At 37.5% G+C, this 19,242-nt stretch overlaps 1 protein-coding gene across 8 annotated transcripts in view; it reads left to right on the top strand.

The window, feature by feature from the left end:
* Positions 1-19,242, top strand: part of TULP4 (TUB like protein 4) — a 154,828-nt gene that overhangs the window by 36,685 nt on the left and 98,901 nt on the right. Inside the window, exon 1 of one of the 8 annotated variants that reach the window (XM_051801548.1) lies at positions 9,076-9,244. The exons of the other annotated variants lie outside the window; for them this stretch is intronic. Within the exon in view, the coding sequence (XP_051657508.1) occupies positions 9,233-9,244 (12 nt within the window). The 5' untranslated portion in view covers positions 9,076-9,232. Of the gene's footprint in view, positions 1-9,075; positions 9,245-19,242 lie in introns of those variants that run through there. 8 annotated transcript variants of the gene reach the window in all.

Here is a 19,242-nt window from a genome sequence, read left to right as displayed (position 1 = left end):
TAGTGCTACAGAGAGAGGCAGAATTAGTCGGAAGTGACTTGTAGGACAATAGGTCCTGTGCCTAACTGTGCTGGCTCTGTTCTATTTGTATTGTGACTAGTATTGCCAGACTTTTCTGACTACATATTTTCAGAAAGGACAAACATTGGGATTTCATGTAGGTTCCTTATTATACCCTCATGAACTGTCTGCTCTGCACTTGGTCTGGGTGCTCGAGTGCTTTAATTTCTTAAAGTAAGTATTAAAAGAGCCAAAAGGCATTTTAAACCTTGTTGTTAGTCTTTTACCAATCTTTTCAACTTTTGATGAAGCTTACACATGTCCTATGGCATGCAAAAGTGCCTTTTATAGCCTTCTCTTAAGAGAATTAGCAAAGAAAATAAATGAAGCAGTAAGCTGGAAAGGATTGATCCTTTCCCCTTAAATGACAAATAGCAGACCTGCTGCTTCCCATTTCCAAGCCCTATATCGGTATGCAAATGCCAAAGTATGGCCTAAACTGTTCCAGTACACCTTCTGCATAGTTTTTTCACTCTAAGAAGTGCGACCACTTTCAGTGTATCTTATTTCTTTGTGATACTGTTTTTTTCCAGCCACACTCAGCTTCTACTTTCACAAAGAATTGGCTCTTTCTGTCTGACTATCCACCTCAATGGCCTCAGAGTTCGAGCCTCTGTAGGAGCTCTCAAATTCAGGGGGCATTGACTGCTCAGTGCAGTCTCTTTTTAATAAGGTACGGGATTATATTTGTTCTTATGCAGTCGTGTGACTTTGAAGCAAACCATCCAATATTGCTACAATTGTTGAGTAATGAGAGTTGGTAATGCTTCATTGATGTGCTTCTTGAAAGTTATTTTTGTAGGTCATGCAACACAGTTTGTTTACTGCAAAGGATCATCAGCTTGGAAATTTTCAGATGAGAATTTTTCTGGTTTGTGCTAATAAGCATCTAGAAAATCACCCTCGAACTTGGGCAAAAAAGGAATATATGACATGAAACCAGTGTTGTCAGCTTTTAAACAGAGTCAATTATATTTGTAAGTGGGCCATCAATGCAGTTTTAAAGTTTACCCTGCCATAACAAGTTGCTACAGATTTGTTGTTCTGTAATTCTACTCTAAAGTTTGAAGTGTAATCAAGCTCACCTTTATCAGAAATTAGCCCTAAGCTTTTATTCATGTTAAACTGATGAAAGATAACAACATGCATATTTTAAGATAATGATACACCTGAGGGGCATTTCTTGTTTTTGAATTAGGGTGAAGATACTCTATTGCTCTGGATAGAAGCAATTGTTCAGCATGATAATTTCTATGTTCAAGGAAAATAAATGCATTTTCTTTAAGAAAAGTTTAATGATGTGGACCTATTGATGCACTGAATAGGTGAGATTACTCACCAGTTAGACAGTTGATACCTAAACTTGGAATATGAGCATTTTCACAGTGAGGTGCTGAATCAGGAGCTCAGTGTGTAATTCTGAAGGCTTTGTATAGGCATACATACATACTGAGCATCTGAATGGTGGAGAAATTGTGTTTTATGGTGGCATTTCTGAGGCATAATAATCATTAAGGACACTGCCTTGGTTTAAACCGTTCCCAAAGGAATTCATCAGGTTACAGATAGTCTGAACAGATAAGATACCCATTACAAACCATAAACATTTCACAATATAATGGAACGTAGAGTACCAAGTAATTGCTTGTCAACTACAGCTAGAATGTAGTAGGACAGACAAAAGAAATTTTGTAGGCACTTATCCTTGGGCAACCACCATCTCTGCTCTGATAGCAATCTTTTATGAACATGTGTGAATTTCTGAGGGAGTTCTCAGTATTCTCTTTGCATTAGGAACTTCTTTAAAGGGAAGTAATCCACTTGTGTAATAAAAATGTTATGGGAAGTAATGAAAATAAAGTTAAATTGGGGAAAGTTTTGTGAATTTTCAAAAAGAAGTACTAGTTTATTGTGATGTCTCAGTTCTGGAAATATTTGACAAACTAGTATGCTGAAAAATAGTATCCTTATATGCATTTTAAGGAAATGATATGTACATAGATGACTTTAGTAATGAAGAAAATATGGTTTTGTTTACCCTAATCAGAATGCTGAACATGAGCAAGCAATGTAACCCTTACAGCAAAGAAGGCAAGTGGTGTCCTTGGTGACATTAGGAGAAATATTGTCAGCAGGCTGAAGGACGAGATGCTTCCCCTCTGCACAGCACTAGTGAGGCCACACCTGGAGGACTGTATCTGGTTCTGGGAGAGGTGGTGGTGGGGTTCCCAGTACGACAGAGATTAATGAAGGGCCACAAAGATGATTAAAGGACTGAAGCACCTCACTGCTGAGGAAAGGCTGAGAGAGCTGGGACTGTTCAGCCAAAGAGAAGGCTCAGTAAGATCTTATTAATGTATATAAATACCTGAAAGGAGGGTGCAAAAAGATGGAGCCAGGCTCTTCTTAACAGTTCCTGATGACAGAGGAAAAGGGCACAAACTAAACAGTGGGAGGTTCCCTGTGAACACCAGGAAATATTTTTTCCCTGTGAGGGCAGCTGGCTCAGGTAGCTTAGAGAGGTTGTGGAGTCTCCATCCTTGGAATTATTCAAAAGCCATCTGAACGTAGTCCTGGGCAAGCATTTCTGTGCCCTTTCTGGAGCAGGGAGCTTGAACCTTCCAGAGGTTCATCCCCAACCACTCTGTGACTCTGTGAAATCTATTTGTAAATCTAAGTGAAATTCTTTGCACCTGGATTGGTGAAGCAATAGCAAAAAAACAGCTCTTGAAGGCAGGCAGGAAGTGCTGAATATACAAAAGTGTGTAGAGAAGGCATTCAAGCTTGGCTAAAATGAAAGAACAAGCTGATGTGCTAGAGGAAGGAGAAAGCTTCTTTTCTGAGGAGAAATCCAGATGATTTTCCAAGTAGTCAAGCAGTTGGAGAGCATAGTCAAAATCCTCTTGAAGTAAGAAGGCAGAGGTAATTAAAATGCAGAAGAAAGTCGAAGCTGTTGCATGTGAGGGTAACTTCACAAGAGAAACAGAATTTAGGAAGGAAAATTGTCATTGATCTGAAGAAGAGAACGAACTGTTTAGGTGGCACAAACCATGCGGCTGGAAAAGTTTTAGAAGCAGCTGCAGAGCATAAGTCTCTTGTAAACTATAGAAATCTACAGCCCTACTTAGAACAAAGTGATAAAAAATGCTAAATGTAGACAATGAAAAATGAGACTTCTGGAGGAAATTGAATCACAAAGTAGCAGTGGCCTAATTATTGAGTTGGCTCATCTGCTTATAAAATGAGAGAATGGCAAGTAACTGTTTCATTGAGGACAGATAAGGCAAAACTATGAAGAAACCTGCAGCAGCAGATGCACACTACGATAAGTATGTACCTGAATATGTGCAGGAGGAACAGGTGTAGCTGGAGTACAATCAGTCTCGGAAATGTTGTTCAAGCAGAGAATGACACTGGCTTTTGTGAAGCTGAGCAAATGTGCGGAGGATCTGACCTTCACTGCCAGCAGAAGGCAGCAATCAGTACCACAGATGTAGTTTCCAGAGAGGACAATGGCCAGCAGCAGACAGCTGATTATCAGCAGTATGGTGACATCCTGAAGTTAGTGTCTTGAGTGGTGTCCTGAAGAGGGGGCCAAACATAAGGACCTGCAAGAGGTCCTGGAGAAGTTGAGAAAGAGGGAGTATTTCAATCTGTTGAAGAAGAAATCCATCCTCTGAGTAAAGCGAAAAAAATGACAGAAGAGTTCTCCCACCCAGGGAAGAGACAGCTCTCAAGCCTTGAACCTGAAAGACTTAGGGGAGATTGAGTTTCACAGAAAAAAGGATTTCCCCAAAAGGAATATCACGGTCATTCTTCAGGTAGAGACACAATAGAAAATTATGTCAGTGGAAAAAAAGAGGTATGAAGGAGAATCAAATAGTCTTGATTATTTGATTACAAAATACTAAAAATGGAGGTATTAATAATTTCTAGCTACCCTTATGAGGACCTTCCTTGAGGAATGACCTTATCTGTAAAGTATGCACATGTGAAGATATCCCAGAAGGCTCAGTCAAGGATACAAAGAAACTGCTTTCTGATGCTCTGCTTTTGGTAAAAGGAGTATTGATTGCATACTAGAGAGCTTAGTTTATAAGGCATATGACAAGGCAGTTCTATTAGAATTATCATAAGGAAAAGGTGTTTCTTCTTTTCCTTCCCCTAATTCTAATTTGGTCCTGTGCAGTGTTTTTTGAGCCTGATAATAGACAAATATCTTGCTCCTTAGTTGAGCAGTATTCTGGGAGCATACGATGCTGCAGAGAAGTGAGAATGTTAAATGCCTGGTTAGTTAATAAAGGGTGTTGTAAGGAATGGATGATCAAAATGTTTAGTTCCTTGAAATAAGGTGTCTTAAAAGTATGCAGAGGACTAAGTGGCTGAGAAAGGCTGCATTTTGACGCTACATGTCACTTCTTGTTCTGGTAATATGTTAGGCATATACTTCATGACCTAAATGGGACCAATACTGAATAAAGTGTATGAAATGGAAGAACATTTGATGTTATGGTTACAGGCTCAGATTGCTTTACTGTACAAAGTGAGTCATTAAGTTATGTTTATTGGTGCATAAAATAAATGCTTTTTTACATGTCATCTTAGCAATGCAGCTTTTGCCCACGAGAGACCCCATTGATCATAGATATTAGAGTAGGAATTACTGTTTTCTTATGAGAAATCATCATCATCATCTACATGTTTCATTTAAACTTCATTACATTTCCAGCATTCTTACTTATTCCAATATCTAGAATAATACCCCCAATACTTTCTTCAGATCTTCTTTAGAGATTCCAGACTCCACACTCCACATGAGAGTCTGCATGTCATAAGCTTTCTTGAACATTAGCAATATTTATGCAAGTTATAAAAATGCAAACTTGTTTATTGAGAAATATGTATTGGCATAGACATAGATGTTCTTGTTTGAGGGAAATCAGAAGTCTTTTGAAGCAGTGCTTCAAATTAAGAGTTGTTCATAATGACAAAATTTGTCCTGCTCCAAGTTCTTTCTCCAGAAGAAGCAAATCCAGCAGGGAGGTTAACAAATTAGATTAGAATATTGTCATTTTAATACGTACTACTTATGCAACCAATTATACCTTGTTATTATGTCTTATGGCTGCCATAAAGTCATTCTGTCGAATAAACAGATTCAAATTAGGTTTTGACACAATGTTATTATGTATTATTAAAGGCCCTGCCTGAGGCTGGAATTTCATTGGGTTAATTGTGGTAACAGTTCTAGTCTCTGTGGTCACTGAGTATGTGTAATAATTGTCTCCCTCAGCCAGCTTCCCCTAGTTGCCTCAGAATGAAGAAGTGATATGTAGTTGTGATTACACTGGCCAGGGAGATGACTATGTTTAATGCATGCAAGCAGGTGTCAGTAATTACAGGGGTAGGTCACTTTTCCATCCTGAAGTTCTTGAGTTGCTGCTAACAACTAAAATGAGCCATTTAATCCCTGAAATGGGAGAGGGAGATGCCTTCTCTAAAAACAGATGATCCTAAACTACCATTTGGGACAAATACATGTAATTTTGATTCTGTACATACAGAATATTTTCGTAATGTCTTGTTCTTATTTTAATTACTCTTTCTGCAGCTTTGCATAATTGTAACAATAATCAGAACATGTTTGTCAGATTGGAAGAACTTCAGCATGTTCATAAGACTAGAAAACATAATACAAAGAAGTTGAATTTTACATCTCTACATGTTTTAGGAATGACATGGAGCTGTTGAAGCAGATCCAGAGGAGGGCCACAAAAATGGTCAGAGGGCTGTTGAACCTGGAGAAGTCAAGTCTCTGGGTAGACCTTATAGCAGCGTTCCAGTACCTAAAGAAAGAAGAGGGAAAACTGGAGAGGGACTTCTTATGAGGACATATAGTGATAGGACAAGGGGTAATGGATTTAAGCTGAAAGAGGGCAGGTTTAGATTAGATATTAGGAAGAAATTCCTTTGTGAGGGTGGTGAGGCTCTGGAACAGGTTGCCCAGAGAAGTTACAGATGCTCCAGCCCTGGAAGTGTTCAAGGCCAGGTCGGATGGAGCTTTGAGGAACCTGGTCTAGTGGAAGGTGCCCCTGCCCATGACAGGCAGAACACCTTTAAAGGTCCCTTCCAACCTAAACCATCTAGAATTCTATTTTACTTACATATATATAAGAGCTGTAATATATTGTGAGATTAAAAAAAAAATCATGTAAGTAAAGCTGTTGAAAAAATAACGACCATAGAAAAGTTCTGTTCCACAGAAAAGTACACTAACAAGAAATTAAACCATTTGATTTAGGGACCTCTTACAGTCTTCTAATGTTTCATGCTTTAGTTTCAGTTAACTTAATAAAGTATAAAACAAATGTTCTCTATTGAGCTAAAAATTCATATGAAGCTTGATAAAAGTGCAAATAGATGAGACATGCCATAACTTAGGATACTATTTTAAATGAGAGCATAGCATTTTTTTTAGTGACCTTTGAATATTCCTATTTTCTGGTTAACAGTTTTTCAAATCTGTTGTGAATAGGCATGATTCACAAACTAATTGAAGGAGTAAGCTTTTTGTCCTAATTTTTTGCCTGTTCATCTGTTTTGTTTTGAAGGAAATGATATCTGATTTTACTGTGGCTGTTCAGTGCTTTCAGTGTTTCTTTCCTACAAATTCCCCTTTTTTGGTGCATGAAGAATTAATGACAATAACTGAAACGAAACTAGAAGCACTTTTTTGTTACATATACACAGAATAAAAATTCTTGCTATGCACTAGGCATTTTATTACTTAATTTGAGATAGTTTTTCAAGGTAGTTTCTGAGCATGGGATTTTTATACTGAAATACACTGAGGTTTAGTTGCAAGTGTGTCTCCTGTTTGAAAATAATAAGACAAAGAGTTAAAAGATTTTAAACTTGATGGTTTTGGGCAGTTCTTGTTTTTAAGTTTCTTGTGGCCTTTACATTTGTAATCTTCAGGACAAAAATCTGAAAACTTTTTAATACTGAAGTCACTCTAGTTTCTTAGATTCTTTTGTAATACTGCTAGTAGTATTAGAAATACCTTGCTATTAAAATTTTATATTTAAATTACTAGTGCAAATACTAGTAGCACCTGGATTTCTAGTATTATTTCTACTCACTCTCTAGAAATTGTAAGCTTTCCAATATTATTATTGTGCTGCTGAAAAATAGGTAGTTTTACATGGTGAGCATCCATTATTATTTTTATTGGCATTTGTTCAAGCCGAAGGTTTTACTAATTTGATGTAGGCTTCTAATATGTAATTAATTGCATGTTAATTGATAGCAACCTTCATGAGAATAGGGAAACAGCTCAGAATTTAGTTAGAAATGGGTATAAGCCTGAAGGGTAGGTAGGGTGGGAATTTGGGACTGTTTGGATGCAAGATACAGGAGTACCTCAAGGGGATAGGAGGCAGAGAGAGCAAGCCTGCCTGCTGCTTTTCTGTGTGACTTTCTGCCAGGCTTTGAGATTGGACCTATGGTTCTGATGTCCTGAATTCATAAACAGCTATCAGATGTGGTCAAAATAGCTTCATCCTCTGTAGTGATCCAAACCAGAGATGACAACTTCAATAGCTCCTGGTTAAATGTAGATAGTAGATATCAGTCCTGCTCATCGTTTTATGGAGTGATGGTGGATGTCATGAGCAACACATAGGTTTTTTGTATTTCTTTTGTAAAACTTGAGCAATTTGTCAGACAGCCATTAAGTATCACATAGAAAGATTAAGCTATCGGACGTTATGAAATGTCAGCATTAGCTGCAATTGATTTACCATGCCGGTTCATTTCTTTGAATGTGTCAGTGCATACGTATTTTGATTCAGTTTTCAATTACCCAAGTACATACTTTTTTTCCCCCTTTTTGGCTCCTTGGAATTCTCATCTGTTCAGTGCCTATGGATGAGGGAAAGTTACCCAAATAAGTTCTATATTACTTTTTTTTGGAAGGCAATAAGTATGCAGTGAATGGCATGAAGGAAAGTAAAGTCTCATGGTTAGGCAGCTGAATGTTGCTGTGGAGAATTGGGGTTTTTTTAGCATAGCTTTTCACCATAACCGGGATGTATTTCTCATTTTCTTATTAATGGTGGTTATCATTTTATTATCTTTGGAACTGTGAAGATGAATCAATTAATTTTCATTAAAAGATCAGTTGCTATAATTCTACAGAGGTAGACAGCATTTCTTGGCATTTACCCATGTCAGTCTAATATTGATGTTCTTCTGGGAATCTGGTTTCACAAGCCAATTTAAAAATAAATTTTCATGACTCATCTTCAGAGTTTGATCATGATCATTTGACCCCACAGCACATGGGCATCAATATAGTGGGGTTTTTTGGTATATATCTAGCTGATCTTGAGGGATTCCTCGATGAACAGCATAGCTACCTCCAAAGCTCAAAACTTAGGTGTATAACAGTTGGAGTAAGGAGATTTTTAGCTAGGTTTTACATCCAGCTCTCTGTGATTCAGTCAATTTATGAGCTAAGAAATCACCCGTTTGGAGCTTCAGAACAATTGTAAGGATGTGGATTATGCCCAGAGGATGTATAACATAATTCCTGTTAATGGAAGGCTTTAATAATTAAGTTCAGTGTTGTTGATGGTAACATTAGAGATGTCAGATCTAACTTGTCCTTTTGAGCTTGACTTTTTAAAGTGCTCTAAAAAAATTCTGTGAGGTACTTATATGCGGCAGCAATTATTAAGACTGAGAATCACAGGCATTTAATTGAATCTGAAACATGGTAGTGTGACTCCCTTGGGTAGGTGTGAAAGCTAGAAGGAAGTCAGATAGTGAATGGAGTGAAGCTTCTTATTGTCAATTAACTCCAGAATTGCTTGAGAAATGCAGTTTATCAGCCAACTTACTGTATTCTCACCAGTACTGCAAATACCACTGCGGTCTGAAAAATCGAGTTGAGCTTTTAATCCTCATGAGTAATCAAGGTAGATTAATGTAGGTTTGCTCTCCTATATCATCTGTCCAACATGGTATTTCCAGCAGGTCTAAGTGAGTTTAGTGGAAAAAACTGTTGCATTTATGAGTAAAGATATTCCTTTTGTTCTGAAAGCAGTAAAAAGTATGTTATCTTTTCTCTTTATAGTGATAACTCTGAGGTGTTAACTTTTCATCTTGAATGTCACTGAAGGTGAGTTTTGAATACACATGGGGAGCAAATTTATTGAGTAAACAGTTGCTACTGTTAAATAAATCACCCTTAAGGCTGCATTTTAAAGCCCTTACATTGCCAGAATGAGGCAGAGGCCCATAAAATACTCAACAGAAGGTGCATGAAATGTACAGGAGGCTTTAAAAAGGGGGCTAAAATGTCTTTCTAAATAACTTTTATACTTCCAGTTGGTTGCAGAGAATGCTTTTTTGGGTTCACTGTCCTATGTGTTGATGGCTGATTTTCTAAATTATTTTTACAAGTGTCTTTAGCAATAACAATTTCATCATACTGTGCTGTGGCACTCATGGGTAACTTCAGTCAGTATAGATTTGCTACTATTCTTTTGAAATCAAAATTTTCATTAATAGAGAAAGTTGGGTTATTATTTTTAAAATATTCGTGAGGATGGTACTGCTTTTAGTGGAACATGTTAGATTATGTAAAATATTAAGCTAGTGTGTTTATAATGACAGCTTTCTATTTGGTATGTGATTTTTTGTTGTGTTTATGTTGTTTGATTTTTTTTAACAGATCTAGAGTATTTGAACTTTTCACCTAAAATACAGTTTTCAAAAGCCATTTTGCTCACTCTTCTTCGTCTTTTTGTATTTCTAATGAAAGAAAGTAGTCTGCTGCTTTCTTCATTTGCTACTTCGGATAAGTAAGGGGGGAAACCTTGAAAATACTTCAGATAAAATTGAAGACACAGATTTTCTATTTCTGTGAGCCAGTAATAGTTTAAGTTGAAAATAAGAAACTTGTTTTTGAGGATTTTTGATTAGCTGAAAATTTTTGGAACGTCTCCAGTCATGACAATCACATAATTGTTTGATGGAAGGCTGCTCACCAATTTGTATTCATTTTTGGGTGGTTATTAGCAAGCTAATAATTCTGGATGCTGTTTTGAAATTTCCTGTCACTTCTTGTCATTGTCTCTGGAAGCAGTGGGTGTCTTTCCAAGGGATTATCCTGGCATTTTATACCACATTTCTCAGAGGTACTGGTGAGAAGTGCAGTGTATCTAGACCAGCGATGGCCAACATTTCTACTCAGATGAACTAATGTCTTATTCAAGTGTTAAGAGGAAGTTGAGTGCTTTGGCTCCTACTCTGCCACGACTGGACTTTGTGTGGGGCACTACTGTCAGAACTAGTAAAATAAACAGGTAGCTTGTACCAGTGGCTTATATTTGTCCCTCAGTTACCTGAGCAGCAGCTGTAGAATACACTCATTACTGTGCTTTGCTCAGAGTGGTACGTATGTGGAGCCCAGGTACCAAGGAATGAGCCATGCTAAGGAATGAGATCTGGCTGCCTGTCTCCTTTGAGTTGTTGCTGCCAGCCCTGATAAATTGTTATGCCTTACATAGCTGCAAGAGCCACTGCATGTCTATAGTGGTAGCACTCTGTGTTGGCGATAGCTGGAGTTGATCTGTCCCTGGAGACAGGCTATTCCTGAAGCTGAGTTGTAGCAGAAGCTCGTTGTTTGCTTCCTCCATTCTGCAGGGTTTTTGTCAGTGAAGGATCCCAGCAGTAAGTGACCAAGTCAAGCATAAAAGACCGAGGCAGGATATCTCAGTCACAAGGATGCCAAACCATCTGACATCAAAAAGCTGTTAAAACTTCTAAGTATATGAGAAACTAGTTACAAATAGCATGCTGGATCTTTTAAAATTATTAATCTATTTTATGATTTCCCTTTTATAAATAAAGCTATATAATAAAGTCATCCAGAGTCCTTTCAGATGAAAGGCATTAGATAACGGCACCTTTAGATGCTTACTTCTTGTCTGAGCCTGTGAATTCATTTATCACTGAAATGCTTTATTGCAAGAACTCTATTCTTGCCCATGTGTGGTGTGAAACTATTTGAATATCTTCTTTATTTATTTTAGCTCATTTATTAAGTTTCCTATTGTGAGGCCTCTATGGCCTGAATTAAAACAGATACAAAACACTGAAGCCAAATCTCTACGTAAAACTGCCAAATAAAATATATAGCCAGGCAAGATTATAAATAAATAATCAGGCACAAGCCCACCAGACCTCTTGGAAACTACCCACAAAGGAATTAGTTCCCTGTTACTCAAAAGAATGGAAAAAACATGAGTAGCAGACAAAAGAGCAAAGGGAGGGGACCCAAAATAGATAAAAATAGCTAAGTTGAAATAAACAAGTCTTGCAGTAGAGCCAGCCAGAAAAGGGCAAGAACAGAAGTGCATGCTGAAGTGGTAACACAAAAATGTGAGTTGTTATACAGTAGTGGAAGTCATGGTGCAATGGGGTGTCCTGGGCTAGGATCTGATCTGCAACAGGCAGAGGGCTTTGCTGACACATAGACTACCGTCTGAGTTTGGTTTGCCTGGCCTTTTCAACCTGCCCATGGATGGCCAGCTGCAAGAAAGGAAATGGCAATGCTGATACAAGTGGGAAATCTGCTTTTCTGAAACACAAGTTTGCTTGCTTTGGTTGTAATCACACTATTAGGGCCCTCATCCACCCATTAACCACAGAAGACCCAAGTTTTGTAGGATGAAGCCTAGAAGTTGTAAAAAAATGCATCCTTTTGACGGATGTTACTGGTCTGGGTGATTTCTTCTTATCTTTCTCACCTTTTGTAGCCATCAGAATGCTATAGGCAAATGGAGATCGACTACAAGGGCTTATCTTTAACATGCCCTTTTTAATAGATTTCTCCATAAGGGGACGTTACTTGTTATAAAATCATTTAAATGAAATCTGTGTTGCTGCCATGTGTGTTATCTGAATTGTCTTTTACTTGTGCCAAATTATTGTCTGCAAACAGGTTAAATTATTGAGGGCAGAAGAAAAGTCTGTCATGTTACTTTGTACTTTGGTAGAGTACATCCTTGCCCTCAGCTCTGAATTTCAAAACAACACTCCCTGAACATTTTACTGCTCTTTTATTATACCTTCTGGCAACCTGTAGGTGATTTCTGCTTTGCATAGCTGCACTTCATGGAATTCTTATCGATGGTTATTTTTTCTACCAAGCCCATTTAGGTATTTGTTTAAACTGCACAAATAATTAAATAAAAATAATAATATTAAAATATATCTTTAATTTTACTACTGCTTTTTCGGAAGTAGTATTCCTGTGGTTTCTCTCCCTGCCCTCTTGCAGTCTCACCCTTTTGCATAAAAATATCTTAATAATAAAGTTACCATATTTTACCCTTTATTAATTTTGAATCTCTTTATGTGAAATCAGTGCTTTTGAAAGCTAGAAGTTGACTGTTCTGGAGGATAATCAGAGAGATACCAGTCAGAGTGGATATGGAAAAATGCGACAGTTGTAAGAATTCTTTCGACCTTATACTCACCTGTTGCCAGCAGTCCTGGTGCAATCCCCAGTGCTGATGTTGAGGTGCCTCCTATGCAGAATCTCCTATAAATCAGGATGAGGAGCACATGTATAATTGTCTTCTGACTGGAAGATTTCACTCATTATTGTTCTGTTTTAAAAGTGTAACCAAAGACAGTCTGCAGGTGACTAGGAAGATGCTACGAATTCTTATTTACAGTCTTGTATAAATTGGAGAATTTTGACCCTGCCAGTTTATAACCAGTATTGAAGAGATGTTATATACAGTATGGCTGGAGGTTTAAAAAGTAGTGGGACATTGCAAATTTCAGTTCCTCCTTACTGAAATGTGTTTGGTATTTGTAAGTTAAAAATAGAATGGCTGTTTTAATTTAAAATTCATTTAATTGAATTAGCTAAAAAAAATGTACAGTAGTAATTTGTGTCTCATCAAGCAGAGCTCTGACTCTTGAAGCTTTCTTAGACACTGCAGTTGACTTTGTAAGTCCAAACTTGTCATACCCACATGAAGCCGCATCCTCTTTGTTGTAGCATTGAATGGACACTCAGATGGATGCTATGCCCCGATATGCAGGGATGGAGGTAAAAGGAGCGTGATGAAAGGAGTTTTAGACCCTTGTACATAATCTTCTGTTTAGCATTTCTCAATTCCTGTTCTTCACTGGTAGTATACTGTGAGACTTCTGGAAACTATTACTATAGTACTGGTTTTATGGTTGTGATAAAACATACTCCAGTCTTCAGACCTTTCTGGATATTCTACTCAGTGTTCTTAAAATGTCCCGTGTCAGGATTTTAACTTAATTATACAATAGAACTTTTTGATGTGATGAGAAAAAAAAGACACTTAAAACTTCAAATATTGATCTTTTGAGGAGTGAAAAAGAAATACAGGACAGACTTTACCAGAGGTAGAGAGCGAGAAAAAAGGTTACTGCTGGCACTGGCAATTTTTAAGATTAATTTGTCTCTAGTTTGAGACAGGACAGCATGAAATTTTACATATTAAAGGCTTTGTCCACAGTGGTTAAGAGCATCCATGGAGTATCAAATCAAATGTCCGGATGGCACAGTGTCCTGTCTCTGGCAGTGGCTGGTAATCAACACATAAGAAAGAGTTTAAGCACCAGTAAGCTTATATTCACATTTTTCTGATACAGATCCAGCAGTCTGAAGCTCAGGAGCATTCTGGGACAGGTACACAGGCTTTGTGTCCTTATGACTTCTTCTGTGAATTTGTGTCTTTATGACTTTCTTCTGTGAATTTATCCAATTGCTTTTTGCATCTCTGTAAAATTTTGACCTGTTCTGTATAGTGAATTGTACAACTTACCTATGAGTTGTGTGGAAAAAGTGTGTTCTTTTGTTGTTTGAATATCCATACTTCTGATTTCCTTCTTTTTTTTTCTGCACTGGAAATGACAGTAACAGTTGTTGCCTCCATGCCACTCCTGATTTAATAGACCCATATGATATCTCTTTATAGTGATTTATTTTCCTGATTTGAATAGTGCACATATAGAATCCAGTCTATCCATACATCTGAGTCATCTTGTTTTTTCCCTGTTCTCAGTGTGTTTTGGAGTTGCCTTATATTCATTTTGAGGTTAGAGGAACAAGAACTACATTTAATAGAAATGAAAACCCATACTGTGGCATATTGTTGGTCTCTGTTTTTCCTTTCTCCCCCACGTCCTTACAGTTGCAGATGGAGACCAATGTAATAATGACAGTTGCCACTTGTTATAGTTAGGGGTGATGTGTTTCTTTGAAAGAAAGCCTAGTGGGGAACATTTTAACTGGTGATGGATAGAGGACTTGACATGGGCTCCCAGTACAATTCCTGCTTCTTTGTTCCGTGTAATATTTGTCATAACAGTGGTGATGAGTGATGATACGTATTTATTTTTTTCATCATGAAGGATGGCTGCATTCAGCATGCACACATGCAGATAAAAGAAGTTGAACAGCTTCAAAAGCTGTGTCAGTGAGTCTGTCAAAATCACATTGGCAGACCTGCAGTCTTGTATGTACAGATGGGACCTGAAAGTGAGATCTGTTTGTTCATGGGGGTGAAGGGAGCTTGTTTTGACAAGACTACCACAGAGAGCAGCTGGCTGGCTTTGCTGTGACCGCATCTTCACATGCCTTGTAAGAAGCTTGCCCTAAATATCTTCTTGAATTTTTTCTTTTTTTTTTTTCCTGCAAACTGTATTTGCCTCTTGGAGATGTGCAGCCTTCGTGCACTATGTCCTCTCTGGGGCACCAGCCACCTTTGCAGCCCTGGCCCTGCTCCTGGGGTCCTCCTGAGCCACTCACTGCACCAGGACTTCACATGAGGGGCGAGCAGGCAGGTGAGCTGCTGTCGCTGTTGTACCTTTGCTCATGCTGTAAAAGCTCTGCAGAGAAGCCAACAGAGGAACAGAGGCAACTTTTCCATGTAGGGGAGTTATGCTAGGAAAGCACAAAGTGAGCAGGATGCAGAGTGTGATCCCTCATTCCTCCAGAATAAGCCCTCCCAGGCACCTAATTCTGACTGGAATTTGTGATGAGGGGATCACAGGAGATCCTGTGCCTGTGGTCAGGAAGGCCATCCTACATATCTTGGAGAAATCTTTTAAAATGGCATCAAGCCTTGAAGCTGAGGAGTAGTTACTTACCTGTTGGCTAGAAGATCAGGGGTTTTCTTGTTATACAGTTGTCAATTCAAAGCAGCTGTTCACCTTCTGAGTTAAGGGAAATAAATGTGTTTGAAATGTTGAGAGATTCTTCTTTCTGGCATCTGTAGCCTTTATGTATTTAAAGTTGTCATATAATCAGTTATCCATATCTTGTACTTTTGTAATGAGAAATAAGATCATCTTTATTTCTTTTAAAATGTGAACATTTAAAAATTTGTGTATGTAGGCAGTATATTTGATTTGTCTCTTTGGCCGGGTAATAGGTATGTATTATTTTGCTAGGTTTGGTCCTTGGTAATACTGATGTATTGAAGTGTTAATCTGTTTTCTGTCAACTAGGTTTTGTTGTTGCATTTCTCAGAAAGATTTCATGCATTGAGGAAAAGACTTATGGGTCTTATTAGAGGTGTCCACCTTCCTGGCTTTGATCATACTGCATATAGTGCTTACTCTAATTTCAGCTAGCAGGTTAGTTAATTCAGTAACATTTGTCCACCTTGAAAATAGGGAACATTTTTTAAAGTTGTCTTGAAAGTTTTAGTGAGGAAGATATTAAATGTCTAGTATCAGTATTGTTGAATGCAGCAAAACAAATATATGGAAATGATGCAACATAATAAGCATGTTCTCTTGAGAATATATTAACATGCAAAGAGTAGGTGAAGGACGTAGGCACCTACAAACTAGAGCAAATGTATGAAGGAACAAAATTTTCATAAGATAAAGACTTGGAAAGAACAGAAAAAAAGCTAGGACACAATGGTAGCTAAAGTCTGTAACAGAGTCATTGTACTGGGAAATGGAAAACAAAATTCAGCAAGGGAATGCAGACATTAGCATAAATGAAGTTCTCACAGCCTTAATTATTACGTAAATGTTCTTTAAAATGTCAGAGGCACTTGTTTTCACTGTCCCTTAAGAATTTGTAAATTCTGATTTTTTAATTTTTATTTTTTGTCTGAGTAGAGTGCTGAGTTTTGCCCAGTGACAGGCTCAGAGATGATGGGCATGAATGGAAAGATAGGAGGTTCCATCTGAACATCAGGAAATGCTTTTTCACTTTGAGGATGACTGAGCTCTGCGAGGTTGCCCAGCAAGGTTGTGGAGTCACCTCCCTTGGAAATACTGAAAAAGCCACCTGGACTTGGTCCTGGGCAACCAACTCAAGCTATGACTCTGCTTGAGCATGGGCTTGGACCAGATAATGTAAACAGCTCAGCCAACGTAGTGGACACTTGTAAAAATATGTATTCACTTTCAGACATTAAAATGAGCCTTACAACCAAATAAATGTTTAAAACTGTTATATTTCCGTGATAAGACAGGGCAAAAGGGAAACTTCAGACCACAGTGTGAATTTGGGGCTCTATATCCTCTAGCTGCAAAATGGAGGTTTTGCATAGCACTGTTGATAAAACATCTCATTATGGAAGATAATGTATGGAAACAACCTTGGTGGGGCCTTGTTAGCAGCACTGAGTATTTGGTGTTCATGACTCACTGGGATGCTTACTAATGTATTCTTAGGGTGAGATCTAAATCCTTTTGTTCAAGAAATTATTTTTTTAAAGTAGAAGTGCAAAATTAATGAGAGATTAATTGCCATCCAAATATGATTATTTGGCAGGGTTTCACGTATAAATCCATTGACACTAGCTTTTGGTCTAAAATTATGATGACATTGATACTAAAATGTGAAGCACTGGCATTTTAAGATGAGTCACTTTAGGAAGAAATACTGTTTTAAAATCAATCCTTCAGTCTGAGCTGCAGGCTGGGGAGAATGTTATTTGCTTTTGATAAGGGATATGAAAAAATACTGATTGAAGGTTTACTGAGGGACAGAAACGTATCAGGCATACAAAGTTAGACAAGGTAAAGCACTTTGGAGAGGACTGTAGAGGAAAAGCCTGCTTTCAAAGACACAGAACAGTCTGTATGATCCAAGACAGTTACAACTCAATTGGCTGACCTTACCACATTTTCTGTGAAGTTTGGCTGGAAAAGCAGAGAGTAACTTCCAGTCAAAGGAAATTTTGTGTCTGCTTCTTTGAACTTCATTCTATCACTTGCATTTGTAATTTTCAATGTAGCTTTTTTAATGGCACAGTATTTATTTTAGTTAATTCATGTTTTCAGTGCTTTGAATATGAAAGAAGCTACGCAAGAGCAAAGTGCTATATCTTTGGACCACTGCTCTTAATTTATTTACTTGCATGAATTTGTGCTCCAATTCCACACTCCCTGTGATTTCCCTTTATCTTCATATCTACAGCTTGTGTTACTTGGGATAGGTGACTTAGCTGAGAGCAAGGCTGAATTTTTCATCATTTTTCTCAGAATCACTTAATGACTCTTGGTAGTGCTGGTTTCCTTAACGGATACATTCACATTTTAGTTAGTTTTCTCCTGTTTTTGATAGTGTTCAAAGGTTCAAATTGTTTCCCAGTGTTTAAATCTGAATTTTAATATTTCTTTACTTTTTTCTGAATTGCCAGAAGTATCTTTTTATTGCTTGAAAAAAACCCAAAGCCACATACCTAATATGAAATGCTATCTTAGTTCCCTCACATGTGACACATCAGTAATCAAATATATTGTATCTCATTCTCCATATCAGAGATTTACATAACACTTGAGTCTTCTGTGACTGTGAAGCTTAATGAAATTTAGATTGCATCTTTGCTTTGATATAGAAGTTATTGTTTTTCAAGATACTGGATTTTGCTTCTTATACTACCTCTCCATATCACTGTAACTGATGAATGCAAATCCATATGCAGTTCAGCTGTCTTGCTGCACGTTACAGGCTAAATTTTATTTTTATGGAGCAACTTGAAATAATACTTTAATAAGAAAGAATGTTTAAGCTTATGAAATGAATATTGCTTTTTGCTGTCCAAGAAACCAGATTTTGCCTTTGTAAGTCTCTTTGAAAGAAAGGAAATGCCTTTGAAGCTGAAGGAGATCTTAGTATTTGAAAAAAAACAAACCCAAACCCAAACAAACAAGGAAAGAATATTTAGCTTTCCATTGGATTTAGCAAGATCTTGGTTACTATTTAGTTGACCCATTTGGATTTCAGCATTTATGGGAAAAGATGCTGTCTACAGTTTTTAAAAGTGAAGCCATTCAATTATCAATTCTGTACTGTTTCATAAATGGAAAAGATTCAAAAAGTTAAGTGCAAGTGAAACCAGTCAGTTGGAGTTAGATTGCTTCAGTGAGTGGAAAAAAAGAAGTGTTTCTGGAGAGTCTAACATATGTTTGCTTGGAAAAAAAAATTGTGATAATAATAGCGTCCATTAGTGGAAGCTATTAACAGCGGGAACTTCAGAAGTCTGGTAGCAAGCATCATGTAGTTTGACTTGCTCGGGGAGCATACAGGATACTGTTTCTGGCTGCTGTGCAATTGCAACAGTGTTCTGAGTGCGGTGAAAGAAATGAGATGGAAGAATAGGAGCAGAGGAAGAAAGATCAAAGCACTGTAATAATAATGAGAGAGAAAATATTCAGCAAGACCCTTGTTCTTTTTGTCCCTCCTGCCATTTGATGGTGTTAAAAAGTAGTGTTTGAACCCGAGCAGGGAATGGCCTTTCTTTTCAGCAGATGTCTTCCAGGAATTTCCAATAGTTAGTAAATAGATCTGCTCATGACTGGGACTGGATGTTTCTTTTTATAGGCAGATACTATTTTTGTTAAGACTTATTTATCATGCTTTACTTTTTTAGTTCACTGGAGAAAAGTAGGTTGTTTTTCGTATGAATTGTCTTTCAGTACTCGCATTTTCCATGTGTTTGGAAACTTCTGCTCAGTTGTTTCAAAAGTTTTGTTTGTCTGTTTTTTTAATTTATTTTTTTTTTAATTGGTTGATGACTTGAAGCTGCAATAACTTCTAGTCAGGAGACCAAGCTGTTTGGTGGTTAATAGGCTTAACACTAGGTTTTA

This window comes from Manacus candei, unplaced genomic scaffold (genome assembly GCF_025592945.1).
Source record: "Manacus candei isolate 608988 ecotype Guabito, Panama unplaced genomic scaffold, ASM2559294v1 h1tg000052l, whole genome shotgun sequence".
Taxonomy (NCBI): Eukaryota; Metazoa; Chordata; class Aves; order Passeriformes; family Pipridae; genus Manacus; species Manacus candei.
The sequence above is the reverse complement of the archived record's forward strand: the minus strand, read 5'-3'. Positions and strand labels throughout refer to the sequence as shown.